This window comes from Rosa chinensis, chromosome 6, assembly GCF_002994745.2.
Source record: "Rosa chinensis cultivar Old Blush chromosome 6, RchiOBHm-V2, whole genome shotgun sequence".
Lineage (NCBI taxonomy): Eukaryota > Viridiplantae > Streptophyta > Magnoliopsida > Rosales > Rosaceae > Rosa > Rosa chinensis.
Window position 1 is genome coordinate 56,773,529 of NC_037093.1, and position 27,149 is coordinate 56,800,677.

The 27,149-nt window shown below is 38.1% G+C and overlaps 6 protein-coding genes and 1 non-coding gene across 10 annotated transcripts; 3 read left to right on the forward strand and 4 right to left on the reverse strand.

Moving 5' to 3' along the window:
* Positions 1-478: 478 nt before the first annotated feature.
* On the reverse strand, positions 479-1,163 carry LOC121049874. Its single transcript, XM_040508178.1, has 2 exons — positions 1,094-1,163; positions 479-972 (listed from the first exon to the last, which is right to left on the reverse strand). Exons 1-2 carry the CDS (start codon positions 1,120-1,122, stop codon positions 672-674), a joined length of 330 nt encoding a protein of 109 aa, XP_040364112.1. The 5' UTR covers positions 1,123-1,163; the 3' UTR covers positions 479-671.
* A 5,753-nt stretch (positions 1,164-6,916) lies between these two features.
* On the forward strand, positions 6,917-8,671 carry LOC112170453 (60S ribosomal protein L19-3). The gene is made up of 5 exons (XM_024307749.2): positions 6,917-7,090; positions 7,543-7,665; positions 7,797-8,110; positions 8,296-8,333; positions 8,441-8,671. Exons 1-5 carry the CDS (start codon positions 6,979-6,981, stop codon positions 8,463-8,465), a joined length of 612 nt encoding a protein of 203 aa, XP_024163517.1. The 5' UTR covers positions 6,917-6,978; the 3' UTR covers positions 8,466-8,671.
* A 355-nt stretch (positions 8,672-9,026) lies between these two features.
* On the reverse strand, positions 9,027-12,304 carry LOC112170452 (probable ethylene response sensor 1). 2 transcript variants are annotated; one of them, XM_024307747.2, is made up of 6 exons: positions 12,132-12,302; positions 10,818-11,744; positions 10,321-10,689; positions 9,967-10,233; positions 9,572-9,699; positions 9,027-9,402 (listed from the first exon to the last, which is right to left on the reverse strand). In XM_024307747.2, exons 2-6 carry the CDS (start codon positions 11,721-11,723, stop codon positions 9,165-9,167), a joined length of 1,908 nt encoding a protein of 635 aa, XP_024163515.1. In that variant the 5' UTR covers positions 11,724-11,744; positions 12,132-12,302; the 3' UTR covers positions 9,027-9,164. The 2 variants fall into 2 exon arrangements, with proteins under 2 accessions (XP_024163515.1, XP_024163516.1); XM_024307748.2 differs by lacking the exons at positions 9,027-9,402; positions 9,572-9,699 and adding an exon at positions 9,706-9,855 and having other exon boundaries at positions 12,132-12,304.
* A 100-nt stretch (positions 12,305-12,404) lies between these two features.
* On the forward strand, positions 12,405-12,510 carry LOC112174959. The gene has a single exon (XR_002926268.1). It is a non-coding gene; the product is annotated as a U6 spliceosomal RNA (small nuclear RNA).
* A 736-nt stretch (positions 12,511-13,246) lies between these two features.
* On the reverse strand, positions 13,247-16,917 carry LOC112173242 (fumarate hydratase 1, mitochondrial). Its single transcript, XM_024310833.2, has 17 exons — positions 16,753-16,917; positions 16,540-16,657; positions 16,309-16,458; positions 16,117-16,227; positions 15,943-16,026; positions 15,723-15,821; positions 15,517-15,567; positions 15,376-15,425; positions 15,056-15,137; positions 14,817-14,911; positions 14,644-14,710; positions 14,486-14,536; positions 14,288-14,383; positions 14,009-14,107; positions 13,865-13,894; positions 13,702-13,767; positions 13,247-13,607 (listed from the first exon to the last, which is right to left on the reverse strand). Exons 1-17 carry the CDS (start codon positions 16,821-16,823, stop codon positions 13,521-13,523), a joined length of 1,407 nt encoding a protein of 468 aa, XP_024166601.1. The 5' UTR covers positions 16,824-16,917; the 3' UTR covers positions 13,247-13,520.
* Positions 16,918-17,416: 499 nt separating this feature from the next.
* Positions 17,417-21,821, reverse strand: LOC112173241 (fumarate hydratase 1, mitochondrial). The gene is made up of 17 exons (XM_024310831.2): positions 21,535-21,821; positions 21,337-21,454; positions 21,092-21,241; positions 20,882-20,992; positions 20,718-20,801; positions 20,494-20,592; positions 20,322-20,372; positions 20,189-20,238; positions 19,775-19,856; positions 19,542-19,636; positions 19,380-19,446; positions 19,238-19,288; positions 19,001-19,096; positions 18,459-18,557; positions 18,324-18,353; positions 18,160-18,225; positions 17,417-17,798 (listed from the first exon to the last, which is right to left on the reverse strand). The coding sequence occupies exons 1-17, from the start codon at positions 21,681-21,683 to the stop codon at positions 17,712-17,714; spliced, it is 1,485 nt and encodes a 494-aa protein (XP_024166599.1). The 5' UTR covers positions 21,684-21,821; the 3' UTR covers positions 17,417-17,711.
* Positions 21,822-23,899: 2,078 nt separating this feature from the next.
* On the forward strand, positions 23,900-26,976 carry LOC112173325 (probable polygalacturonase). Of its 3 annotated transcripts, XM_040509258.1 has the most exons (8): positions 23,900-24,124; positions 24,213-24,350; positions 24,516-24,589; positions 24,701-25,056; positions 25,157-25,277; positions 25,378-25,552; positions 25,636-25,706; positions 25,922-26,976. In XM_040509258.1, the coding sequence occupies exons 2-8, from the start codon at positions 24,304-24,306 to the stop codon at positions 26,593-26,595; spliced, it is 1,518 nt and encodes a 505-aa protein (XP_040365192.1). In that variant the 5' UTR covers positions 23,900-24,124; positions 24,213-24,303; the 3' UTR covers positions 26,596-26,976. The 3 variants fall into 3 exon arrangements, with proteins under 3 accessions (XP_040365192.1, XP_040365193.1, XP_024166707.1); XM_040509259.1 differs by lacking the exon at positions 24,213-24,350 and having other exon boundaries at positions 24,516-24,593; XM_024310939.2 differs by lacking the exon at positions 24,213-24,350 and having other exon boundaries at positions 24,754-25,056.
* The last annotated feature ends 173 nt before the right edge of the window (positions 26,977-27,149 follow it).

A 27,149-nucleotide genomic window follows, 5' to 3' on the forward strand; every position in this document is an offset into this window, starting at 1 on the left:
TTTCATCGAGAGAAAGCAAGTAATTTCTTCTTCTTCTTCTTCTTTCGATTGAGCAAAAGCAAGTAGTACCGGTCAATTTGCTCAAGAATGTTCAGATCCTATAATAACATCTGTTACATTCTCTTGAAATTAGTGAAAAAAAAAGTATATTTTACGACCCAAAAAAAAAAAAAACCAAGTGGTTGCATTTGCACCGAGTGACACCCTAAAATGCCTTTGTTAGTTTGTTGGTTGAGTTGTGCGACTCGGGCCTTCATTTGTTGTCTGATTATTAGTACCTTCACTAACTGATTTATCACCCTTTGTTTTTTTGGTACAGTAGAGGCAGAACGCCCAAAAACTCAAAGAAGGAACAAAGAACACTACCTAGCCAACCTGGCCAATTCAAATTTTCCTAGGCCTTGCAACAGCAATATCATCTAGCTAATAACTCCTCAGTCACCAAAGCAGGAGGTCTGTCCATTAGAGTGATTGAGACTCTCCTTAGCAAGCAATTCAGCCACCACCATATGTTTGAGTTGACAATCATCAAAATAATCCACTAAATGCCTGCAATTCCTGAACAGAGTACCAAGAGGGTGAAGGATAAAGTCATTTCTTTGGAGGATACTGACCAAAACAGTAGAGTCAGACTCCACAACAATATTCTTAATCACTCAATTCCCCAAGCCTCAGCCTGTAACACTCCTAACTGGAGAACCGTCTCTAAGCACTCCCCCCGCACCAATCAAACCACCATTAGACTTGGATCCATCAACATTCAATCTAAAAGCACCATTGCCAGGCTTACTCCATGATATCATAACTGATTTATCACCTTGAAATAACTTGCAGAGATTATTCTTCATTGAAACAAATGGTTTGTTCAATGTGTGCCGACAACGCCTCCTTAATTTTTCTGAGGATTTCAATTGCATGTATTCAATGTCCTTATTGATCTCATCTATCATTTCCCTCAATTCATCATTGTTCCTATACAAAATTAAGGCCAAAGTTAGGAGGCACTAATTCATTTACTTAAGCAGAGCAAATGATATACTATTACCCTCGAGTCCCTTGAAAATTAATGGAATGCATATCAAATTCAACTTACATTGTCATTTCCATGTCCTTAGATTTCATTGCAGATTCTTTTGTTGAAACAGGTGTTTTCCCAATATCAGTATGTCCTTCCAGTAAAGTAATCTAAAATAATAAAGGAAAAAAATATTGAAAATCGGCTATACTCTTAAATGAATTTCATCACTGTTTCGAATTTGAAACAATAATTTTGTACATTTACATCTACATACCTGATTCTCAATGAAAAAGCTGAAATTTATAAGCTTGTCGATTTTCTTCTGTAAGCGTCCCTTCTTCTCTGTACATTCTCTCAACACTGTATGAATCATATTTTCAAATTACATCTTCAAGGCATATAAAATTAATCAATCCAAAAAGTGATAGGTATGCATAGATAACCTACACACACACACATTCGTACGTCGATAGGGGTTTTACCGTATTGATTATATACTTTATTAATATGTAGAGCCTTCTTACTCTCTACAGCTGCGTTTAATCGTTGAGCCTTCCAATAATTTGCACAGACCTTCTTCTCAAGCTTATGCTTCTGATTCTGAAGCCTGCGAAGTGTCTGTAAGGAGTAAAACTTAATATGCAGATAATTTCGATGTATAATATTTTGCAAACTACAATAAATAAATTGTCATGATTATAGAATAGTTACAATGAAGAAATTATATATACCTCATTTAATTCTTTGAGAGGATTGACTTCCTGCTTATCCTTCTCAAAAACTGTGAAAGACATGTTTGCCTCTGTCCTTTTTGTGTGAAGACACGGCTATCTGCTCTTCTTTGTTTCCGAAAAAAAGAGTGAAACAAAATCTTTTCAAACCCTAGACGTCGGCAATATATGAAATCGATCACTGGACACAGTGGCAGTACTTAAATCTCTGTTCAACTTACAAAGCTACTGGAGGCTTGCTAGCCTGAAGAGTTAAGTTGTATGATGAGAATCGGCCGGGCCGCACCCTGTGATTCATTTGTAGTATTGACTTGAGACACAATGCATGTAGATATGGAGGAAACCTAAATATAAAGATATAGAAGTGTGTGTGCGCGCGCGCGTATAAAACCTAATCTGAATAGAAGATGGATATCCTCATATCCATAACATGGAAGATATGAGACAAATTAATTAATATATACATGTGGTTTTGAATCTATCAATGATAAATTGAAGCATGTGGTTACAAGTTTGTAACAAATTAAAATTGAAGCATGTGGTTACATGTTTGTATCAAATTAAAACTCGATCCTTCTGCAACTCAATTTCAGTGTCTCAGATGAAGTAAACAAGCCAACAGGCTTGCGCAGTAGAATTGCGTACGGATATACGAAACTAATACCCACAGACCCCGTATCTATATATTAATGAAGCACCTCAATCCTAGCCTTTTCAAGAGAAAATAGTAGTGCTAGTCAGTGTGTCTCTCTTCTCCTCTGAAAATCCTAGCTATATTGTCCTTTCCATAATGATGCCGGCGATTGAGGTCGTCGAAGACTTCATGATAGAAATACTACGGTTCACCATATCGTTGTCTGTGAACGGAAATGTTGTTTGTATCCGGAAATCCATATTTCTATTGGTGAAACCTTAAATTGTTAAAACAGCTTCCTCAATCCATATTTCTATACTTCTGTGCTAGATGAGCAATGCGATGAAGTGAACCAAAGGAAGCTGGCGGTCATGACAATTTAGACGCTAATGGCAGGGCTTCCGAGGTTGGCACCATTGCCCTTACTGTTGCACACAAAAATATTATGTAATTCTGTCTGGTGACATGATTTACTCCTTTAGGAACAGATTAGAAACGAAATGTTGTGTTAAGATCTGTTTCACACCAGTAAATAGAAATCTTATGTTTAGCACACCAATTTCAGTTTAGTTTTTTATTTACGTAAATAATATCCAAGATTATACCTAATTAAAACAACAACTCGAAAATCGTTGGTGCCATACAATCAAAAATTGGAGGAGAAAAATATTGGAGACATGGTAGAGGAATCTTGACTTAAAAGGACAACTAGAAAACTGTATTTCACATTCAATCTCATTTGAAAAATATTGTATTTCTTATTATCAAAGGGTAACATATATTTCTAATTTATTGGGAATTTATTTTAAATAAGGTTGGGCTCACAAATGATCGATCACAAGGTATACAACATTATTCTTTAGGGAGCATATCACAAGGTTCCTCGTTACCCTATTCTGGGTGGATAGTAGCTTGTAACATTGCCATGGTCATCCACCCAAAAATACACACGGTTGCAACAACGGTCTCCAGTTATTGAATCGCCTGGTTTTAGGATCAAGACTGTAACAAAGTGGTTGTCCTTCTCTATTATTTGTTTAGCTAATTTCCCAGGTTTACCAACTAACTCAGGCCATGAATATTTGTATCCTGTGAGAAATCAAACAATAGTTTTAAAATATGAGAAATAGTATTCAGAGAGAGAGAGAGAGAGAGAGAGAGAGCGTTCAAACTTAGACTGGGGCATCCAAGTTCTCCGCCATCACAAGGAGGGTAAGGATCAGACATTTTTTAGATTGCTTATGGTGAAAATGAACAAGCAAATGATCTTCTCTTGTTCGTCGTTTCCTGAAGTTATTTCTTCTATATTACTGACTGCAAAATAAGCATCAATTGCAATTTAGTAAAATGCTAAACAAAAGATATATATTGCCAAGTCCTCCAAGAACTGAAATAATGAAAGTAAAACCAAAGTGATGATTGGAGGACTTGGCATATTTCAGTTTCTGTTGCAGCTAGATCATACGCTATTGCAGCTTTCTGTTCCATATCCTAAAGACCTGAACTCGTACAAGTTAAATCTTATAAAGCACCTAGTCCATTAAACAATCGTTTTCATTAAAAACATATGAGTAGCACTATTCTCAATAGGAAAAAAAAAAAGCCATATGAGCAGCACAACTAAATCTCAATAAAATAAGCATCAGACACCAAATACCCAAAAAATACAAAAAAACTAGATTAGAAGATAGTTATGTGGCTTTCTCTACTTGCAGAACCCAATCAAAAAAGAAAACCTAATTTCGATTACCAATCAGGACATGGGATCTAACAATTGAAATAGTGCAATAAAAAAAAAGAAGCTAGCTCCTCACCAGAAAAGAGTCCATTGGTTAGTGACTGATGTGTAGTTCGGAATGCTCATGAAGTGCCGTAGAAATGAATTCAGATGCGCTGGTGGGTAGATCCAAGAGGAAATATGGCATTAGATTCGACACAGGCAAAAACAGAGAGAGACAGCTGTTTTGCACAACAGATCGATAATCTGGTAAAGTGAGGAAAGGCTTCTCACTTAGATTCCTTACGCAATAAAGAGACCAATTTTACTTATTTTTTTCGGAGGCATACAGATGTCACCCATTCGCTACTCTCATTGTAGGGAGGAACTTAGATTTTTGTTAAATTCTTAATTCTTGGATGAGAAGAGAATTAATAAATGGTGAATGGCTAGCTAGCATCTGTGGAGGCTTAAACAGAGTAATGCTAGTAATGCCAGTTTAAGTATCAAGGCCAGGAAAGCATGGATTTGCTGCCTAAACAGATGGACTAGTCTTTCATTTCATGATGAAAAAAACAATAATTCCTGGGGACTGATCTCTCTAATACCCTATGCTCTGTTGGTAGCCTAGAGGCCATGCAGAAGTAAACTTGTACCTGGGACGACAAAATCAGAGCTGCAACAATCTATAAATGATGTAATAACACCTTTAGTCTTGACTCTTGACACAGTGATTTAAAACTACTTAAAACCTGTTTTGATGCCAGCTGCATGGTTGACATCCTAGGCTGCTATAACCTAACAATATGAAAATTTCGATACCTGCAACTCTTGCACCACCGCAGCCTTAGTCCATTGCAGCAAGCAACGTCCAACTTCAAAGCCTCGGTGCCAACAATTGTGATTGTCATTCGAGTAATCTGGTCCTTTCTTAATTGAATTTAGGAAGGAACCTCCTTTCATTTTCCTTTTACCTAGCTAGAAACTAAAATCCTCTAATGGAGCTTATAAAAAGGGGAACTCCTGCAATAATAAACAGATCATAGAGCAAAATCCAAAAAACTTAGAAACACCTATAGCAATCAAGCCTTCAAGCATAAGTCCAACGTTCAGCCATTTTCCCAAATCTTCCTACAAACCAATTTTCCAGAAACTCCAAATCCAAAAACCCTCCAATTCTCTCACTGCAGTTTGTTTCTAACTTCCACAACATGCTTCATACTGTCAAGCCTCATTTTTTTTTTATATGATTTAAATCACATACAAACTCTTCCCATTAATTAAATTATTCGGTTGATTTTGACCTACTCATTGCTTAATTCTAAAAGGACCCTCACAATGGGTTATCTCTACCATTTGCCAAACGCTGCCCTAACACTCCCATAGTTTTTGAAAACATGTTAGTTATATTGTGTTATTATATGATTATAATTGTACAGGTTTGGCCCCGTTTTCCAATAATATCGCGACATGTTACAACTAGGTTGATTTTGGACTATACAATTTCCTTCCTCATTGCCTCTTGCCATATCATCATCAGAACAAATTAATTATAGCTTTTGTAAAATTTTATCTGCTTTATTAACTATTTATTTTCCAGGATAATTCATATGTTCACTCCTTTGGGTAAATGAGCATATTCACTATCTCTTGTGATTAACACATAATTTCTAATCCAACCATTCATGTTGTATAACGTAACACAAAAATTAGCTCTGCAAAAAATCAATCAAATTGAAGACCTTTTAGTTATTCATTTCTATGAAATACATGGACGGTTCATCATAATAGTAGTAAGTGTTGTTATAACCAAATTAGATAATTAAACGATTTCTGGTTCGATTGATTTTTAATAAAAATGAACTTTAAAAACTAATTTAAAATATGGACTGTTGAATTATAAATTTATTAAGTAAAAATATGTTAATCGACAATATGGGTGAATATGTTTATTCACTTTTAGGGGTGAACCTAAGAATTGTCATATTTTCCATACATTTAAGTTTTAAATATAGTCATGTATATGGAAATAATATTAAATGAAATTTTACAACAGACGATTATAGAGTTCAAAATTATGCACAAATAATGAATTCGGTTTTAATTAAGGAAGATACTTGGCTGACCAGCCATGGTCAGCCTTGGCTGCCCAAAACCAGTAAGGACACGACATGTGTCCAATTTCACTTTATCTTCCTATACCAAAACGCTGCCTCTCTCTTCTCTCTCTACCCAACGTCATCACCACAGTCTTGTGGGTACCACTATCCTGCTAAAATAACATAAAATTAAACATATGTCATGTCCTCATTGGTGTTGGTCAGCCAAGTTTTGTCCTTTAATTAATACATAATGCTGTCAATTAATTTGAAATTGTTAATTTTTTTTTTTGGTATTCTATATCTCGACCCCTTAAAGCTACAGTCTTGACTGCGTCCTTATATATTATGATGCAAGTATTACATACATAGAATCATAGATTGACATAGAACTAAACTTAGGCCGCAAGTAAACTTGGCCTCCAAGATTGGAATCAACTAGAAAATTTGGACGTGATATGCAACGCAAATGCTAATAGTCGCACCATATACACTGGGTCAAAATAACACGAGGAAGGCAGGCCAAATTAAGAGAAAAAGAAATAATATTAGACTTTTCAACCGGACCAAACTAAGTCAATTGGGCCTGGTATTGGGCTAATAAAAACACCAGATCCAATAGATTGTTTCATGGGCCGAGAGTTGCAAGACCCAAAATCAAAACCCTAGGTATAATAAACCACAAACGCAAGTGGTATATAAGAGCGTCTCTTCCACACAAGCCTAGCCTCTCTGCTATAGCTGCAGCTGCTCTGAAGAAAAGTGAGGAGGTAAGAGACATGGTTTCGCTCAAGCTCCAGAAGCGGCTCGCCGCCAGCGTCCTCAAGTGTGGTCAGGGAAAGGTCTGGCTTGACCCCAATGAAGTCAGCGACATCTCCATGGCCAACTCTCGTAAGCTCTCCCCCTCTCTTTCTTCGATTCTCTTTAGTCTGCTTTCATTTTCATCTGTTCTTCTTCAGGATCTGTTTGATTCTGTGAACTATTCGGTATTGATGTTGATATATCGATGAGATATAGATAAAGTAAGGCTGCGGTTTGAGTATTGTGCTGTAGATTGTTTAGCATCTCAGGCTGTCTTGTTGTGGTTAGGGTTGGGATCTGGAGTAAAACTTGATTTGGTTGGATTCTATGAGCTGTGGTTATCTATGTTTTAATACCGAACTGTGCTTATCTATTTTTACGGTAAAACTTCTTTTGAGGCTGTCAAATTAGTAAGCGTTGCAGTATATATTAATGTTACCTCTGAATTATTTACCACATAAATGGGATGTTTATAATGAAATATGTTGGATGTCTTTGCTGGTGTTGCTTGCTTAATGATGGTGTGGATTGTCAAATTGCAGGCCAAAACATAAGGAAGTTGGTCAAGGATGGGTTCATCATCAGGAAGCCCACCAAGATTCACTCGCGCTCCCGTGCACGTCGTATGAAGGAGGCCAAGAGAAAGGGCCGTCACTCTGGATATGGTATTATTGATTACATATGAGATTTAGACATTGTTGTAGTCGTTGGGCTGAGAAGTTTTGTTCTTTGCATTGCTGCTGTTACTTGGAGCTGCAGTGTGTGACATTTTATATGTGGTTTCTGAATATTTTAGGTAAGCGTAAGGGTACCAGGGAGGCAAGGCTGCCAACCAAAATCCTCTGGATGCGCAGGATGCGTGTCCTCAGGCGCTTGCTTCGCAAGTACCGGGAGGCAAAGAAGATTGACAAGCACATGTACCATGATATGTACATGAAGGTTAAGGGTAATGTTTTCAAGAACAAGAGAGTGCTCATGGAGAGCATCCACAAGTCTAAGGCCGAGAAGGCAAGAGAGAAGACTTTGTCTGACCAGTTTGAAGCTAAGCGTGCCAAGAACAAGGCTAGCAGGGAGAGGAAAAATGCTAGGAGGGAAGAACGTTTGGCTCAGGTATTGTTGGAATAATCAATCAGATACTTTTGCATTTGTCCGGTTCAGTGTTCCCTACTTTGCTAGGCTGAACAAACTTTATTCTACTGAAGTACTAATACAGTAAACTGACAATTACGGTCTGTTCTGAATTATAATGATAAAGAGTTTATGTTCTTACGGTGCTTATTCTCTAATGTGTTTAGGGACCTGGAGAGAGAGCTCCACCAGCTGACTCAACACAGTAAGTTCACTCTTTGAGAACATTATGTCTACAAATCATGTTTATTTAGGTTTACTAGATTTGTTTTTATTTAGTTATACTTAACAATCTCATATACTTGCTTGCAGGGCATCTAAGAAATCTAAGAAGTGAGTCCTATGAAGATAACTGATAGATGGATGGCTGTTGATGGTCCATGTGTTTCAAGTTGTTTTGATAGGCTAGTTTTAAAGAACCAGTATCTTTGTTTGTTTTGGACTAAATTACTTTGCTTTGTAGTTGAAAGAAGTTTCAGGATCTTTGTACTATGTATGAAGTTTCGTATGTTTTGCTATCTATTTATTGGTTTTTGCACTTGATCTCGATCTTCTGTATTATCAGTTTTCTAAATTTGAAACTCCAATTCTCTTGTGATTTAATTCAGGTGTACAAATTTTCAAAACTTACCCTTTTTTATGACAAACCCCTTACCTTGAAGAAATTATCATGGCAATCTGATTTTGAGAAGAGCATAAAGGTTGGGTGTTGTCCAGAACATGCTTAACAGTTGTTTGCTAAAAAGAGATAAAAACGATGAGTATATGCGCTCTCCAAGGGAACACTTGTTTTGAAAGTGAAACTGGCCTAGCTTTTGATGCAGTTTTGAAACTCCTACGGAAATAACGAACAAGGGCCTAATATTTGGAGTTTTTTTTAACTCCAGTTGCATAGATGAACTCAGGCAAATGATCAATCATATAAACCACAAATTTCTTCTACCATAAACTAAATTCTAAATCTACATTCCATACTCTACGAAATTTCTCTTTTTAGCACAACATTTACAGTTATTGGAGCCAAAGACATTTGCAGTCAAAGACTTCTTTGATAACGCGGATTTGTTGAAGCTAAACCGTAACTAAAAGCTGGTTTGTATCCAATGAGATCTGCACTTCCATGATTTGCCTCCCCTTTGGGTACTTTTTGATGTGCTATTGTTGCATTACCACAATTGTCGCATATCCCAAGTTTGACGATGAATACAACAAGAGTCCCCTTGTCAATGCCCTCACTCTCGATCCAAATATGACCTCCCATGGTATTCACAAACCTAATCCAGTCAATACAAAAAGTGAGACTATAATGTTAATACACAGGCAACATACCAGAGGCTACAGCCCAACTTCATAGCTCCAACATTAGTTCCAAGCACTAAATAGTAGGTATAGACTACAGTGACTTGTGGAAATTGAGAAAAGTGAAGACAGTTCGAATGTTACCGTTTGCAAATGGCAAGTCCAAGTCCTGCACCATCATTTACTCGATTGGATCCATTTCTGGGCTGAGCAAATTTGGTGAATATATGAGGAATATCTTGTGGAAGAATACCACTGCCAGAATCTTTAATCTGAGGCAATAGGAATATATTAACAAACAAGTCACAGAAGTAAAAAGAAAATACTATTAGGGAGCACCATGCAGCTAATGTGGTGGCTTATTCCCTTTAGATTTCGAGATACCACTGGGTCACAATACATGATTGTTGAGCTAAAACGACTACACCCTGCAACCACAAAAATGCAATTGTCCATAGAATACAGAAGACTAAGAGAACCCCAGTCTCAAAATGCAAAGAGGTAGGATGCAGTACTGTACAAAAATTGAATGCACTGACCTGAACTCGAAGGTAAAAATGGCCGTCACTTGACGCGGGATAAAATTCAGGCGGTCGCCAATCTCTTGAAGAATCTGGTTTTGCTATAGATGCTATAACTGAAATATAACCCTCCTTTGTAAACTTGACAGCATTACCAGCAACATTTAAAATAGTTTGCATAAGCCGGTTCTCATCTCCAACAGCACACACAGGCACATCTGGGGCCAGAATTAAAGTCATAGATAACTTCTTCACAGTTGCAATAGGCTTTATCAAATCGATTGCCTACAGTTTAGAGACATGCCTAGTGTAAGTGCTCATTAATGGAATTTTTGGGAAGTATATACTGAAGCCAGAATCCGGAAAACTTACCTCTCTGAAAACTCCATGGAGGTTAAACTTTCCAATGTCCAAGTCTAGGCTGCCATCTTCAAGTCTAGAAAGATCTAGAACATCATTAATAAGAGTTTCCAAAAGGTTGCTACTCTTTAGTATCGATTCTATCATAACCCTATGTTCTAGTGTTAGTTCTGTTTCTAAAAGAAGTGAAGACAATGCAATAATTGCATGCATTGGTGTCCTCATTTCATGGTTCAGGACAGCAAGGAAGTCGTTGCGAGCATGGATTGCCAGTTCTGCCTCTCTCCGGGCCAAATCTAAAGCACCATTCTGCTCTACGAGCTGATCACTGGCTCGCATAGACTCTTCAAGAATAGCAGCGTGTGAAAGAGCAACAGCGACCTGTATTAATAGATATCCTATCAATTGATGGTTTAAACAAAAGAAGTAACTAGGGACTGAGCCAAAAGGGTAAATATTATGACATTAAGGCAACTGGTGAAAAGGAAACAGGTGAACAATAAAAATACCTGATCTGCAACAACATCAACCAGTTCAAGTTCATGGTCTCGCCACTTTCTAGTGCTATCTGTTGGTAGAATCAGAACCATGATGGCATAGCTTTTCGCAGAGACATCAGGCCAGTCATTGATTTGGAAATTTGAAAGATTCAACAGCGGTACACGCAAAGCAACAACCTCAGGTTGCACATATCTTGCCACGAGTGGTCTGATCCGGACCAAGGGGCAGGTATATGGTATACGCATTGCTCGAGAGCTCTTGAAAACTTCACTAACTATAGGAAGGCTAAATGGCACGGTAGACCCAATATGTGCTTCATAGTTGAGAGTATGAGAAAGTTGAAGGTTCATACCACTCCTGCATGGCATCCACAAAGCGCATTCCTCAAGGCCTAAAGTCCTTCCCAGCTCAACAAGAGTGGTTTTCAGTATAGTGTGTCTGTCAAGTGTGCTTCTAATTTCATGTGTCAGCATTCTAACATGCCTTCCTGTTTCTTCTTGAGTTAGAATAAGGCCCATCTCCCTGTCAAGCTCTTCGGCCCTGTTCTTGAGAAAGAGCTCCCGGGTCTTGACAGACAACAAATCCGGAATAATGTGAACAAGCATCAGCGCTGTTGCACACGATACAACAGCACAAGAGACCTTTGCAATAGTCATCACAATGGCAACAGTTTTGGTGTGCATAGAGAATGTCCACACGTTTATGAAATGGGTTGCGCCACAAAGCACAATGAAAGCACCAAACTGCATAAGCACCCATCTATATGGGAAGAAAGCGGATTTCTGCACAAAGTATATGAGCTCCAATGGAATTGAGAAATACGCCAACGCAATAAACACATCAGAGATGTACTGATACTTCACCAGAAGCTCATCAGGGGGCCATTGTGGTTCAACACAATCACATGACTCCATTATGCAGCTACTGTCCCAAACCTTAATGAATCACAAACAACAACAACAAATGATTGAGTTGGTCAAACTGACATGACCCAATTGGGTTTCATTTCATCACAACTTTAAGTTTTCCGAAAGGAGCAAAGATCTATAATTTCCTGTTGGTGTGATTTTGACAATGCTTAAGTGACAAACAAATTTGCACTCAAATCATTAATATCCAACTACTATTGTTGCAGATGAAATCTAGCATTTCATTTCATCAAAGTTCAAAACTTTCAAAAAAAAAAAAAAAAAAAAGCAAGGATCTTTAGTTTGCTGTGGGTGTAAATTTCACAATGCTCAAGTTTGAACAAATCTATACTTAATTCGTAAGCAAAGGAGTTGAATATGACCAAGAAAGATAGAAACTTTAGCTATTATTACCCGGCTTGAAGCTTGATTGGAGAAAGTGAAGGGTGAAAGATCACTAGCAGAGCTTCAAAGCTTGTAACCCATTTCAGAAACGGAGAAGAAGGAGGAGGAGGAGGAGGAGGAGTGGGATGAGTAAAGTGGAGCCAAAAAGCGTAGTCAGTGTGTGACTAAACAACGAAGGCGACGCACGCAGTCGATGAACGAACGAGAGAATACAAAGGTCCTTAACACGTGCGAATGACCCAATTGAGATTTTCAACTCTTTTTTTTTTTCAAAACTTTCTTGTTCAGTCCGTTTGACCATGCGATCAAATTAAAACGATAAATAGAAAATTAGCATGACTCATGCGTAAAAATGACAGGTATAAATTCAGAAATGGTCCAATTTTTTTTTTTTTAATTATTTTTTTTAAAGTTTCTTGTCTAAGAAATTGGCATCAAATTTGGACGAGTTAAAGATTTTAATTGGTGATTATGGAGTTTCTAATTAAAAAGTTTAATTTGACAAAAGTTGGGAAGGTTCACAGTCATGAAAGAGATGGGAAATATTGGCATCCGTAGGCCCTTGACTCCTTGTTCACTTAACCTGTCTCAGAAATGGAACAGGGGGGAAAGGTGCATTGTATGATGGCGAACTTCCAGCTGCCAGCAACTTGTTTGAAAAGAAAAAGAGAAATGAAGCACACATTAGGCAATAGGGACAGTCTATATATTACTTTTTTGTCCTGATACATAATTACATACCATTATCAGTTTTTTTTATATTTTTTTGATACTTACATATCATTATCAGTTCGTGAAAGTGGATCATATAGGTGAAGACCCTTTAACCTAGCTAGTAAAAAGTCGGAGAAAATAGAGTAACAGTGTAGTAGTGGCCTAGTGGGATAGCAAAAGTTCATTTTACCCTAAATTATGGATTATGATCTTTACAATGAAAAATGAGTTATAATTAGTACGTAGAAGCTTAGAAAAACTAAAATTGCTATAATTTTCATATTAATTTTGTACACAAACTTTATTCAAGATATTTAAAAGTTAACACAAGAGTCACATAGATACAAAAAGAAATAAAAAACAGCTTTGAAGGAAAAACAATAACTTAAAACATCAAAAATCAAGTGTTGTATATGCATAATTAGTTAATTACCTACATCAGAAGGGTAGATAGAAACATGTATACGACTCAGGGCCAGCAATAAGCCTTGTAATTGTTACATCAGTTTTGTATCAAAAAAAATTGTTACATCAAAGTGGTCCTTTAAAAAAAAAAAAACTTTAATCAAAGTGGTTTGTAGGTATATATGTACACAGCTTGGCCGGAAAATTTGGAAGCGTTAGGAGGGGGAGCCGGGTGCGGTGGCACCACTTACTCCCCAGCAGATCATGATAACAAGTCAGTTAATCAGATGGACCAATCATCTTCTCAGGCACCACAAGACTATCAAATTCTTCACTAGTTAGCACAGCAAGTTTCATTGCAGCTTCCTGCAGGAGTGTTACATTGTTGTTACTTGCTAGGTTTCGATATTTAAACTATCCAAAGATTCAAAGGACTCGAGGCACCTTGATTCATATATACCTTCAAAGTTGATCCCTCCTTGTGGGCTTTCTTTGCAACCGCTGCGGCATTGTCATAACCAATTTTCTGCAACAGAAACAGGAATATGTGTCTAAATAGTAAAACAAAAATATTCAAAGGTACATTATGAACGTATAGACACAAATGCTGAGTAGAAACTTACAGGATTCAAGGAGGTCACCAGCATTAGCGACTGCAACGCCATGATTTCCACAAAGAAAGAGCATAAATTCAATTAGCTATAGCCTATGGGATCTAATATTTACATACTATACAGTTGAGGAGTCTTCGCCAAGAATAAACTGACCTCATAAAGTAGCTTCGAAATTCTTTCCTTGTTGGCTTGAATTCCTTTCACGCAGTTCTTTTCAAATGAGACAGATGCATCAGCCAGTAACCTTAGAGACTGTCAGTAAAGAGTCAGCAACATAAGCTCAGTGAACATGTGCATGAATTTGGATCAAGTGAGTTTCTTAGCAAAGCATTATCACATGGCAAGAGTCTACAGTTTTTTTATCTGAACTTGACTTAAGAACAACATTTCAATTTCCAAGAAAAATTCGTCACAATATACAACCGAACGTACATGTAGAAGATTACTAGCCATCATCGGTTTGAATACGTTAAGTTCAAAGTGACCATTTGATCCGCCAACTGTAATGGCCACATGATTACCGATAACCTGCATACATAAGAAAACAATACCAATTTCTCATACCAAAAACTTCTATGACTTCAGAAAATTTCATATTATCTTCTTGAAACAGAACTAGAGACACTTTACCTGAGCACAGACCATTGTGAGAGCCTCACACTGGGTAGGATTAACCTTTCCCTGAAACAGAACAAGAACCAATAAGTCAAAATGACAAGTTTAGTAGGACCAATATCTATACAAAAAGCTAGTACTGGACTAAGATGGGTAAGAAATGAGAGTTTTACAGGCATAATGCTGCTTCCAGGCTCGTTTTCAGGAAGATTAAGTTCACCAAGGCCACAACGTGGACCGCTGTACAATGAAAACACCATGATTTGAAATTCATAAACACAAGAAGGGCATGGGAGAGGGAGGAACACAAATCAGGTGTCATGCATGATCCAACTGGTGGACAAACCTTCCTAAGAAACGTATGTCATTTGCAATCTTCATCAGAGAAGTACCAACTGTATTTAGGGCTCCACTAGTTTCCACAAAAGCATCATGGGCCGCCTGGCATAAACCAAATTACATAGAGCTGCAATATCAGATGAACGAATACACATATACGATGCATGGATTTGTACCGGTACATACTCCATGTAGTTAAATATCCCCTCAACCAGAAGAAGAAGACAAAATTAACTTAGTACTAACCAAGGCTTCAAACTTGTTTTCTGCTGTAACAAATGGTAACTTTGTTTCCTCAGCTACCGCTGCAGCTATCTTTACATCAAATCTAGATGACAGGCAGAAAATAACCACTGTGAGTTTTGCAAAATCCCGATCACATTATATGCTAGTAAATAAGCAACAAGTAAGATGGGAGACAAGATCTCAATGAAAATGCTAAAAAAAACTACAATGAAAGTTATGATTTAAAGTTAACAAACCATGCCTCTCTATTAAATGCAGAATCAGGTGTAGGAAATGAAAAAGAATATGATGAACTTCAATATTCCTAAAGCTATTCTTACCCCTTCTTCGTGTTCAATCCAGTCCCAACAGCAGTACCGCCCTGTGCAAGCTGCTCAAACAAAATCAACAATCAACCAGAACATCCAAACAAAATAACAAACGGACAGGGAAACCAACTGACAATCAAATGAGTTGACAACCTGATACATTCGGGGAAGAGTGCCCAAAACTCGATCGATTCCATACTTCACCTGCCGCCAAAGCAAAAAGCTATTGACAAGTCCTCTCCAGAAAGTATATCAAGCTTGTCCTAGGACCTGTATATGATCCTATATTCCTGTTCTTGTAAAAAAGAAAAAATTCCTCCATGGTAAATCAACCTGTACATTAGGAAAAGTAAGCTTACTTGTGTAGAATAGCCGCTAAACTCTTGCCCAAGAGTCAAAGGTGTTGCATCTTGCGTGTGAGTACGTCCGATTTTAACAATGTCTTTGAATTCATTAGCCTGGTTATGATGGAAAAGATGGAATCAAGAACAAGTTTAAAAAAGAAAACTAGATTTTTGAACATTTGATACATGAGATATATAACAGTCTGCGTTTCATGGACAACCAAATAAATCACACCTTTGAATCTAAAGCAGCATGTAAAACTTTCAAACTCGGTATCAGTCTTGAATTTAGTTCCATTGCTGCTGCAATGTGCATGACCTGAGATTTGAAATAACACACAACTTTCAAGGAAATGGCAAGAGGAAAACACAACTTCCACTACGAAATTAGACAAATCAAAATCCCTACAGTTGGGAAAGTGTCGTTAGAAGATTGTGATTTGTTGACATGGTCATTTGGGTGCACCAACTTCTCCCCGCGCTTATGGCCAAGTATCTCAGCTGCTCTGTTTGCAATGACCTGGCCACAATCCAATAACATCATATTTAGAAGGTTGAACAGGACCAAATAGTTTGGTTACATGAATGATTTCAAACCAACCTCATTGGCATTCATGTTGCTTTGGGTTCCACTACCAGTTTGCCAAACAACAAGTGGAAAATGTTGGTTTAGCTTTCCCTCAGCCACTTCTTCGGCAGCTTCCATTATAGCTTTCCCTATAGATTGATCAAGACCATACTCCATGTTCACCTGCACCAATTTTTACCAAAGTAAGCTAGTCCTTACAATTGTCTTTCCCACTCCACAAGATCAGTCGAACAAATATCAAACCTTGGCAGCACATTTTTTGAGGACGCCAAAGGCCCGAATAATAGGCTCGGGCATTCGTTCACGCTCGCCTCCTATATCGAAATTCTGCAAGGATCTTTGAGTCTGCGCTCCCCATAACCTGAAAATTACATCTAAAATGAGCTACTCACTTCACAATAAACATAGAAATGAAAAAGAAAATGTGCATGCAGGCGATAGAGGCACGCTAGTTACTTGTCTGAAGGAACATTTATGGGTCCAAATGTGTCCCGTTCCTCTCTAAATGACGCTGAATCAGATGTCATTGTTCTGTGTTCTCTGATGAAATTAGTTTTTACGTACTTGGTTATATACTTGTTTAATCCTCTTCCTCTGTTTCGGCCAATATAAATACAATCTACTTTGAATCCTGTGAGCCGAAGAGAAAAGTACTCGCGCAAATTCTTAGCATCTAAATTTTAGACTTGGGTAGGACTATTCTTGTATTTCTCCATAAATAAATATCTACTATGGCCGGCTAACCGCTGTTGGCGCCAAAAGTACGAACCTCTAAGCAATTATATAAAATTATTCTATGGTGCATATATCCCTTCATAATTAGGAGTAGTATATAACCTCTGAAATGCACGTACATTGATTTCTTTATACTTGCAAGTCGTTGCGTTACCATGGAGATGGAGGTCCTCCGGTCCCCGCTAGCGGGTGATAGGCTACACTATTTTACATGAACAATTCAATGGCATCACTAAACGAATTCAAAGACGATGCGCCTAAACTTCGAGGAAAACCCAGAGTCAAAAAGTGGTGGGAAACACTGCAACTATACAAAGACAGGGCCGCAAACCCAATTGGGGGAAATGAAGAAGAATGTTCTTTAGGGTTGTAATGCGATTCAATATCTAATAGGAAATAGATCGCTCATCTCCTATTCACTGTGTTGATACAAATGAAAGAAACAGGTTCATCACATGTTTCTGTTCAATACGGTAAAGTAATATTTCCTCTATTTTATTCTGAGCGTACGTGTTGTTACAAAATTTGGAGGCATTTCCCTGAGAGACCCAATTCAACTGTGGGGAAACCTCAAGAATATAGTTTGTAATCATTATGAATCACATCAATGTTGAATCATTATTTCATCTGGAGAGAGAAAATGCAATGATGAAACATAAAGCCTAGATCCTGAGAAACTGTCAGTCAGACGGGCCAATCATCTTCCCGGGCACCACAAGATTATCAAACTCTTCACTCGTTAGCACCCCAAGTTTTAATGCAGCATCCTGCAGAATTGTAATATCTTCATTGTTAAGTACTTAATATCAACTAGCCAAAGATGCAAAAAAAATTCAAATAACTACTGCAAAATCAACTAGGTACCAAGCACTTTAATGGTCTCAATGTGTTGCATTTATTTCATGCTTCCTACTTATGCCTATGCATCCTATACTCAACACATGCTTTAATAATACCATGAGCTTTCTGTGTCAAACAAGAATGGAAACATGTTCCAGCACTTAAGAGTTTCAGCTGAGCCAGCCGTTACACCAGAACAAATAATGTCACTATTTATGAACTCCTAATTTTTCAGCACAAGAATTTGCAACAGAGAAATTTTCACTCAAACAAGGGTACAGTAAATACCTTCAAAGTGGATCCTTCCTTGTGGGCTTTCTTTGCAACTGCCGCAGCATTGTCATAACCAATTTTCTGAAACAGGAGCAAGAATATCATTCTGATTTCATTAAAAAGAGAACATGAGAAAAGATTGACATGAGTCTGGGAAAGTAAAAAATCAGTTAGCTTACAGGATTCAAGGACGTGACCAACATCAGTGACTGCAGTGCCATTCATTTGACATACACCAAGAGAAGAAGAAAAAGAATCAGTTAGCTGGGGACATTATTACAAAGTTCAATATTCTTCACAAAGTTTAAACTAACCTCATGAAGTAACTTTGAGATTCTTTCCCTGTTGGCTTCAATTCCTCTAACACAGTTCTTTTCAAAGGAAGCAGATGCATCCCCAAGTAATCTAACAGACTGCCAGTAAAGTGTCAAAACACCAGCTGAGTGAACAAGTGCCAATGTATTTGGTGATGTAGTAGGGGCAAAAGATTCCCAAAACGAAATCAAGCACATACTTGTAGACAACTATAAGGATAAATCCTTGGACAGGTCCATCATAACAAGAACCAAAAAAGTCACATGGTGTCCAAGTATTGAAAATAAAATATTTATACAAATATATCCTAGGCAAACTACAATTAAATACCAGAATGCACATTTCAGGAAATTTTCAGACGCAGATCAAAGAGGATTCCATTTAAATTTATTTTCATTTTCTATAATGCTGAAAACTCCAGAGCAAGAGAAATTTTTAAAAAGCAAGAAATGTGCCTACCCAGTTGATAGAGTTTAGTTGTAATGTACAGGTAAGTACGAAATTTCAAATAAAAATCATCAAAATTTACAGCAGTACTTACGTGTAGGAGAGCACTAGCAATCATTGGCTTGAATACATTTAGTTCAAAATGACCATTAGATCCACCTACTGTAATGGCCACATTGTTACCCATAACCTGCATGACATTAAAAAAGAAGAAGCTTAAAACGGAAACTTATAAATATTAAGACTACTATATCCAAATATCATAACAACTTGCTAATGACTACCTTATTTTGTATATTATCTTCACAGAATAGAATTGAATATACTTTACCTGAGCACAAACCATTGTGATAGCCTCACACTGGGTTGGGTTAACCTTCCCCTGAAACAGAATGGACTCAGTCAAAACGTAAGTACAGTGGGAAACTCCTTTGAGTCGTGTAATGATGATGGGAAAGATTTGGGAGTTTTACCGGCATAATGCTGCTTCCAGGCTCATTTTCAGGAAGAATGAGTTCACCAAGACCACATCGTGGACCACTGTACAATGAAAGCACCATGAAATTCATAAAATACCAAGGGCATGACAAGAGGGGATGAGGAAAAATCAGGTATCAGCCAACTAGCAGACAAACCTTCCTAATAAACGTATGTCATTAGCTATTTTCATCAGAGAAGTAGCAACTGTATTCAGGGCTCCACTAGTTTCCACAAAAGCATCATGTGCAGCCTGGCACAAAAACCAAATGCATCAATGATGCAACATTAATTTGTTGTAAAAGATGCAAAAATATGTACCAAATACTAGATTTAGTTGAAAATCTCTTCTACCCAAAGAAGAAGAGATAGCTTTTAGTCAGTTACTAACCAAAGCTTCAAACTTGTTTTCTGCAGTGACAAATGGTAAGTTTGTTTCATCAGCTACTGCTGCAGCTATCTTTACATCAAATCTACGTGATAGGCACAAAATGACCACTGTCAGTATCACAAAATCTGGATCACAGCAATTACTCATTCTAGAAGATGGGAGACATGACATCACTACAAATGTAAAGAAACACAAGTACTCTACAATGACAGTTAGAATTTATAATGAATGTTAAATTACAGAGCAGGTAGCAGTCCAAATCTAAGAAAGTTAAATCTTGAAACATCAAAACAAGAAAGAAAGAAAAATCGAGATGAAGGCATGATTCTTACAACCAAAAGTACATAACAATGCCATTGCAGACAAAAATAAGGAGATATAACAACGAAGAGGTGAATATTCTTAAATTCATACCCCTTCTTTGTATTCAGTCCAGTCCCAACAGCAGTACCACCCTGTGCCAGCTGCTCAAATGAAATCAACTAATCAGTACTGATGAAGGAAAAGACAAGAAGGCAGTGAAACCAAATGAGAGTCATTTGAATACCTGATACATGTGGGGTAGAGTGCACAAGACTCGCTCGATTCCATACTTCACCTGCAGCCAAAGAGAAGAGCTTTTAATAAGTCTCTCAATAAATAGATATCCAGAATGTCATGCCATCGTAAAGGAGGAAAAGTGGCTCAAATCAATCAATGCAAGAGGAAAGGAAGCATACCTGTGTAGAATAGCCGCTAAACTCTTGCCCAAGAGTCAAAGGTGTTGCATCTTGTGTGTGAGTGCGTCCAATTTTAACAATATCTTTGAACTCATCCGACTGGTCATATTACAACAGATGGAATCATGAACATGTTTTCACCTCTTTATAGACTAAATAAATAAATGAAATAAAAACTACTTAAAGCTACAATTTAATATATTTATATATGAGAGAAACAAAACCTTTTGTTGTAGAGAAGAATGCAAAGTTTTCAAATTTGGTACCAGTCTTGAATTTACTTCCATCGCAGTTGCAATGTGCATGACCTGGAAATAAAACACCCTGGTTAGCAAACAGTGAGAAGCAAGAGAATAATAAGGACAAAAAATTAAAAGAAAAGACATACGGTTGGGAAAGTGTCATTAGACGACTGTGATCTATTAACATGGTCATTCGGATGCACAAACTTCTCGCCGCGCTTATGTCCAAGTATCTCAGCTGCTCTGTTTGCAATGACCTGTGCACAATCCCATTCCATCAATTATATTCACCAAGCAGTACAAGCAATATCAATGCGACCGAATCGTTTGTTTCACATTAGTGGTCGAAAACCAACCTCATTGGCATTCATGTTGCTTTGTGTTCCACTACCAGTTTGCCACACAACAAGTGGAAAGTGCTGATTTAGCTTCCCCTCGGCCACTTCTTGTGCAGCCTGCATTATAGCTTTCCCTATAGATTGGTCAAGACCATACTCCATGTTCACCTGCACCGGTTTTAATTTCAGCTAGGCAATTCATCAAACACCTTATGTGCATCTATCAAACTCAGTCAGCCAGTCAAAAACAAAAGAATCAAAACCTTGGCAGCACATTTCTTGAGGACACCGAAGGCGCGAATAATAGGCTCCGGCATTCGTTCGCGGTCGCCGCCGATATCGAAGTTCTGCAACGATCTCTGAGTTTGAGCTCCCCATAGTCTGTGTTTGTTTGAATAAATCGAATCACGTCAAAGGTGAACGAGAAAATGAAGAAGGAGGTGGTGAGAGTAGCTACTTACTTGTCTGAGGGGACGAGAATGGGTCCAAAGGTGTCCCTTTCCTCGCGAAACGACGTCGAATAGTTCCTCCAGCAAGTAGTGGCGTAACGGAACGCCGTTAACTGCGTCGATCCGGCGGTTACTCGCCGTGAAAAGACGTACATCGCCATAGGCTTGAGCTGAAAGCCAAAGCAGAGCGGTGGTTGAGGTCACAGTGATCGGAGTTGAGATATGATGGGCGAGAGAAGCCGAGAAGTATGGAAGGACTGGGAGTCGGGTCGAAATTATTGGGCGCCGTGCCAGAAAGGTGGGTCGTTTTGGACTGTTTATCTGAGAGAGAAAATCGGATTCGCAGCAATCTCCCAACGGACCCAACTGGCTATTGGGCCGATGTAACGGGCGGGCCCAAATTAAAATTGGAGTCTCGCGCAGTCAGTTGTTTGATTCTATGTCCACGGTATCACATTGCTTGTCACGTTGAGGATTTTCAATCAAATTAATCTAACAAGCTATTCAAAGAATGTGATATGTTTGTACCAAAAAAAGAAAAGAAAAAAGAATGTGATATGTTCAGTTTTTAGTCATGGGGTTGAACTATTATAAATTTGTGTTTGGAACACACATGCACTATTATGTGTCATAACGGTGAGCATAAATGAGCATTGCATTTGTGCCAAATATAGCAAAAATTGAGTGCGATAAACAAAAGACAACACGAGAAATAGAACCACTAATGCTTTGTGTGGCATGACTGTGAACTGACTAGCTGCAACTGGTCCGTTAGTTAAGAAGTCATGTCTAGTCCGGCCACTCATTGGAACACCAAACATCTGTCCGCTAGAGTTTGAGCAAAATAATGTTCTATCGCAAAAGATCTTTCAATCAATTGAATGATGCTATTAGAGGTAAAGATCGAATAGAGAGTGCGAGGTTTTTGATTAAGAAAATAAGAACAATTTTCACGCTTGGAGTAGATTGATGAATCTGGTAGGAAGCACGAGGACCCCTCACTCGATCTCCTGCAGATATGAGACCCTACTGCTACTGCATGCTACAAGAACTGATGAGAGAAAGCTGGGCCGGCCGGCGTATATTGAAATCAAACTTTATCAAAGTTACGGACATTGACCGTTACAGTGAACAACCAAATTTGTCGCTCAGGGGCCCCTAGCTAGTACTCAACTACTCATGATTGACACATTTGCTTCCCAACTTCAGAAACAAAAAGAGACAGAGAAAAGGAGAAGCAAGACTACCCAAAAGCACCTCGGACAATAAGGTTCGATCTTGTGGCGGCAGTTTCCGCTAGCTGCCCGGCTTCGGTTGCGTGGTTACCTCTGCCACATACTGCGGCGGATTCACCATGTGACCGTCTCCTTTAATCAGCACTGAACTTAAAAGCACCTCGGACATCACTTCATGTTCTCATGATCAAGTTGTCAGTTCTCAGTAGTCAGCTAATTAATATTGCTCACCTACATCACATGTAACTTGTATTTGGTATGATCAACTTTGTCACTTGTGTATGAACTATATGGTGTTTCCTAACTATTTACCGGGGCACTTTTCACAACAGATTTTGTGGTTATGCATAGTTAGAACTTAGAACACTACAAACTTTACTGCAAAACCATTTAAAATGTAAGGTCTTTATGATGTGAATAGGAGGTAGAAATTTTGGGTGCGAACCATTAAAATTGGTCACCAAGTTGTCTGACCAACACTTGTTGACATATAATAATATTACTTACACAGATTATATGTAAATGATGAGTAGTTTACACAATGAAAAAAATATTTTAGACGCTCATAATTTTGATCTAATTGCCTTATAGTCGTAATTTATTAAGTGAGTAGAATTGAATCTATGAGCGTTGTTTCTTTTCTTATTTTCTATCAAAGAGGATGATTTACTCTTCATCCTGATATTTAGTCGCGTACTACGCAACTCTTACTCAACTTGTTACTTGAGATAACTTCAAAGACTAAATATTTTTACTTTTGACCAATGAATTCAAAGTTTCAAATGAGAAAAACTATTAGGTGGTCCCGGATCATAGTACATGTAGTAGTCTGGGTTGATGTTATTGGCTCATACAATTTGTGTTTGTTTCTGATTGGTCTGTTAATTTGATTTATCTTCTTTTTTTTCACCCTTGCATAGTTCTCACAAAAATCGAGTGATATTAGTAGTTTAGACTACTGCATAACAACAGTGCCACACCGGAACCACATAATAATTACCCTTCAAATGGACTCCTTGTCACTAGGTCTGCAACATATGGCGCCGCAAGTTTTGGTAAAACAAGTCGCCAAGCAAAAAAACCAAAGTGTTAAAATGTAAAAAAGTAAAAAAGTAAAAACGAAGACAGGACGAGACGTGTTGTAAAAGCTATAATAAAGACTGTGAATCCCAGAATTCTATGTGACCGTACGAGGAAGCGAATAATCAAACTCAGCAAATCACCACAGGCACAGACAGAAGGTCTCCCACTAAAATAGCTGCCGAACACAACAGGGTCCCGGCGGGCCCCTCATGCTGACGCCACAATCGGTTGCGGTCCGGCGTTCCTGACGCCAGCGTACGACGGCTCCGTCGTCAGTATTCGACGTAAATATATGGTCCCTTTAAATTCGTTAAATTCCAAATCATATTTAATGATTAAATTACAAAACTTTCTCTCTGTTGAGGCTTTCAGGGCAGAATTGTGTCGGCAATGATATGATTTTTGGGCCTGGAATTTGGTGTCAAAGTGTAACCGAAAATCAAATTGAGCATTTCCAACTTTGATGCGTGGAAATTGCTTTTGTTATGGTTCTGTAACAAAAAAAAAAATGTAAATCAAGGAAGGAGCTGGCTTTTTCTTTTTTTAAGCTGTCGCTTTCTTTTCCCACCCTCATTTCTGTTTTTTTTGTTTCCATCTACTTCATTGTCATTGGCATTATATACACAAAAGCTCTTACTTCTCCCTCTTTTCTTTTTTTGTTTTTTCGTTCTCTAGAGTTTTAGAGCCTCCTGTTATCAGAGTTTCGCTGGTGTTTGTTGAGAAGGGTGGAAAGACTCATGAAGAGGCTAGTAAGTACGTTGCTTTTGATAATGGAATAGATTTTCGATTTTCATGATCTGGGTTTGTGTAGAGGACGTTTGAGTTTTGTGTGCTGATTGATTGGATATGGTGTGCAACAGGTAGGCATCCAACTGTGGTTCAACCTTTTCTTGTTGTTTTTTCTTATTTTCAGTTTGCGCTGGTTTTGGTTCTGGGATTTACTAGTGCATTACAGTACGATGGAGAATGTGAAAACAAGAAGGCATTGAATCCCAGGCCACACAGTGTGTCGCTTTTGGAGTTTGGGGCAGTCGGAGATGGGAAAACATTGAACACAGTAGCTTTCCAAAATGCCGTTTTCTATGTCAAGTCATTTGCTGACAAGGGTGGTGCTCAGCTCTATGTTCCGCCTGGCCGGTGGCTCACTGGGAGCTTTAACCTCACCAGCCACCTCACGCTCTTCCTTGAGACCGGTGCAACTATTCTTGGATCCCAGGTTAAACCACTTAGCTGAATTAACTTGTGATATGCTAGCTGGTTTGTTCTAATAGAGTCATCAGTTTTAGTAATGTTTGCGATTCTATGGTCTTGTGCAGGACTATACTCACTGGGAAATTGAGGAACCCCTTCCTTCTTATGGTCGCGGGATTGATTTTCCAGGTTGGAGATATCGTAGCTTGATCAACGGTGATGATCTACACGATGTGGTGATAACAGGTGAGGATCTGTTCATACATAAATGTATAGTAGTTGTCTGATGAGATTATTGGAGCATATATTGTTTATGTTTAACTTTTCCACAATTGTGTGAAATCAGGTGGTAATGGAACCATAGATGGACAGGGTTCTGTGTGGTGGGAGCAATTCAGCTCTCATTCGTTGAATTACAGCAGACCACATCTTGTGGAATTCACCAGATGTGATCATATCGTTATATCGAATCTGACTTTCTTGAACTCCCCGGCTTGGAACATTCATCCTACATATTGCAGGTACTGCTTGTGAGTTATGAGGTCAAAGTCACGTTTTCTTGTATGCTTGTGCAGTGTCTTATACGTTTCGTGCAATAATACAGGTATGTGAAAGTCCAAAACTTAACTGTTCATGCTTCTCCTGCATCTCCATATACTAGCGGAATAGTCCCAGGTTCGTCAAACTCTGCTTTCCAGACCTTTTAACTAATGCTGCTCTGTTGTTTTATGTTTTGACTGTGTGTACTTTTCTGATATGCTTGTTCTTCTCTGAGATGGATATTGAAATTTGACGTGTCTTAAATAATGTTCATACATAGTTGTATCTGAAAACTGCGAATAGCCTGGATTACTTGTGTTCTGTAATACGTCTATAATTTTGACTTTCAGATTCTTCTGAGCATGTTTGCATTGAGAACTGCAACATTAGTATGGGTCATGATGCAATTGTTCTTAAGAGCGGTTGGGATGAGTATGGAATCGCCTATGGCAAACCGACCAAAAGTGTACACATCCGGGCCGTCAACCTTCAATCTTCTTTAGGCTCCGGCCTGGCATTTGGGAGTGAGATGTCTGGAGGCATTTTAAACGTACTAGTAGAGCGGCTTCATCTGTCTAACTCATTCGTTGGCATTGAACTCAAGACAACCAGAGGAAGAGGAGGATATATGAAAGACATTGTTATATCGAATGTAGAAATGCACAACATTCACACAGCAATCCAGGTCACTGGTCAGAGTGGCTCTCATCCTGATGATAAGTTTGACCCTGATCAAGTTCCATTTGTTAAAGGAATCACCTTTGACAACATGGTCGGCAGTAATATTACATTTGCTGGGAATTTTTCTGGAATCTACGAATCACCTTTCACATCTATTTGTCTCTCAAATGTGTCATTCTCCATGAATTGGGATTCTTCTAGCTCATGGTTCTGTTCCGATGTGAAGGGGTTTTCCCAGAAGGTTTCTCCAGAACCATGTTCAGACCTCAAGGAATCATCTTTTAATGCTTCCTCATCTTGCTTCTTTTCCTTATACCCTTACAATTATGCTACAGATTTTTGAGATGCCAAAAGAAAAAAAGAAAAAAGAAAAAATCATCTATTCTGTACATCAGAGATACCAAGAGCTAGCTTGCACTTATACATTGATTTTTCCAATAAATCTCCAATTTAAACAAACAAGCATGATCAATCAGTACCTTCCCATGAGATTAATCTTTTGAAGTGCTGTTGCAACTTGATAGTATATATGCTCATGTATTACAGCCCCATTACTCTTGATTCGTGTACAAGGAAATTTTGCAGATAGAACTTTGCTTCAATTGTTAATTTCTGAGTTTTTCTTTCAATATCTTTAGTTACAAACTTGCAATGTAATTACATTCATGTAATTTGTGATTGCTCCCAGATTAATCAATGATATTCGTTGTGGCACTTTGAGGTTGTTGAAAGTGAGTTGTTTCTTACCTGGTCTTTCATTTTCTCAGCATCTGTACTTATCCAATTCTTTTTGTTCACAAAGCATAGGAAAATTGACCATCTGCTAAAATGATAAAGTTTGGTAATGAACAGACCTCTGCATTGTGTACTATTATTATTTCTGGCTTGGGTCCCCGG

Coding starts and splice junctions, on each gene's coding strand:
- LOC121049874 (XM_040508178.1), bottom strand. CDS start 1,122: ATGAAATCTAAGGACATGGAAATGACAAT. Junction 973..1,093: donor AAGGACATGGAAATGACAAT/GTAAGTTGAATT, acceptor AATTTTGTATAG/GAACAATGATGAATTGAGGG.
- LOC112173242 (XM_024310833.2), bottom strand. CDS start 16,823: ATGACATCTGATTCAGCGTCATTTAGAGAGGAACGGGACACATTTGGA. Junction 16,658..16,752: donor ATAAATGTTCCTTCAGACAA/GTAACTAGCGTG, acceptor TGTAATTTTCAG/GTTATGGGGAGCGCAGACTC. Junction 16,459..16,539: donor TCAAAAAATGTGCTGCCAAG/GTTTGATATTTG, acceptor AAATTGGTGCAG/GTGAACATGGAGTATGGTCT.
- LOC112170452 (XM_024307747.2), bottom strand. CDS start 11,723: ATGGAGTCATGTGATTGTGTTGAACCACAATGGCCCCCTGATGAGCTT. Junction 10,234..10,320: donor TCCATGGAGTTTTCAGAGAG/GTAAGTTTTCCG, acceptor TCTAAACTGTAG/GCAATCGATTTGATAAAGCC. Junction 9,403..9,571: donor GGACTTGCCATTTGCAAACG/GTAACATTCGAA, acceptor TGACTGGATTAG/GTTTGTGAATACCATGGGAG.
- LOC112170453 (XM_024307749.2), top strand. CDS start 6,979: ATGGTTTCGCTCAAGCTCCAGAAGCGGCTCGCCGCCAGCGTCCTCAAG. Junction 7,091..7,542: donor CATCTCCATGGCCAACTCTC/GTAAGCTCTCCC, acceptor GTCAAATTGCAG/GCCAAAACATAAGGAAGTTG. Junction 8,334..8,440: donor CCACCAGCTGACTCAACACA/GTAAGTTCACTC, acceptor ACTTGCTTGCAG/GGCATCTAAGAAATCTAAGA.
- LOC112173325 (XM_040509258.1), top strand. CDS start 24,304: ATGCGTGGAAATTGCTTTTGTTATGGTTCTGTAACAAAAAAAAAAAT. Junction 25,057..25,156: donor CAACTATTCTTGGATCCCAG/GTTAAACCACTT, acceptor GGTCTTGTGCAG/GACTATACTCACTGGGAAAT. Junction 25,278..25,377: donor ACACGATGTGGTGATAACAG/GTGAGGATCTGT, acceptor GTGTGAAATCAG/GTGGTAATGGAACCATAGAT.
- LOC112173241 (XM_024310831.2), bottom strand. CDS start 21,683: ATGGCGATGTACGTCTTTTCACGGCGAGTAACCGCCGGATCGACGCAG. Junction 20,239..20,321: donor CTCTACCCCACATGTATCAG/GTATTCAAATGA, acceptor TCATTTGAGCAG/CTGGCACAGGGTGGTACTGC. Junction 19,097..19,237: donor TCACAATGGTTTGTGCTCAG/GTAAAGTATATT, acceptor AATGTCATGCAG/GTTATGGGTAACAATGTGGC.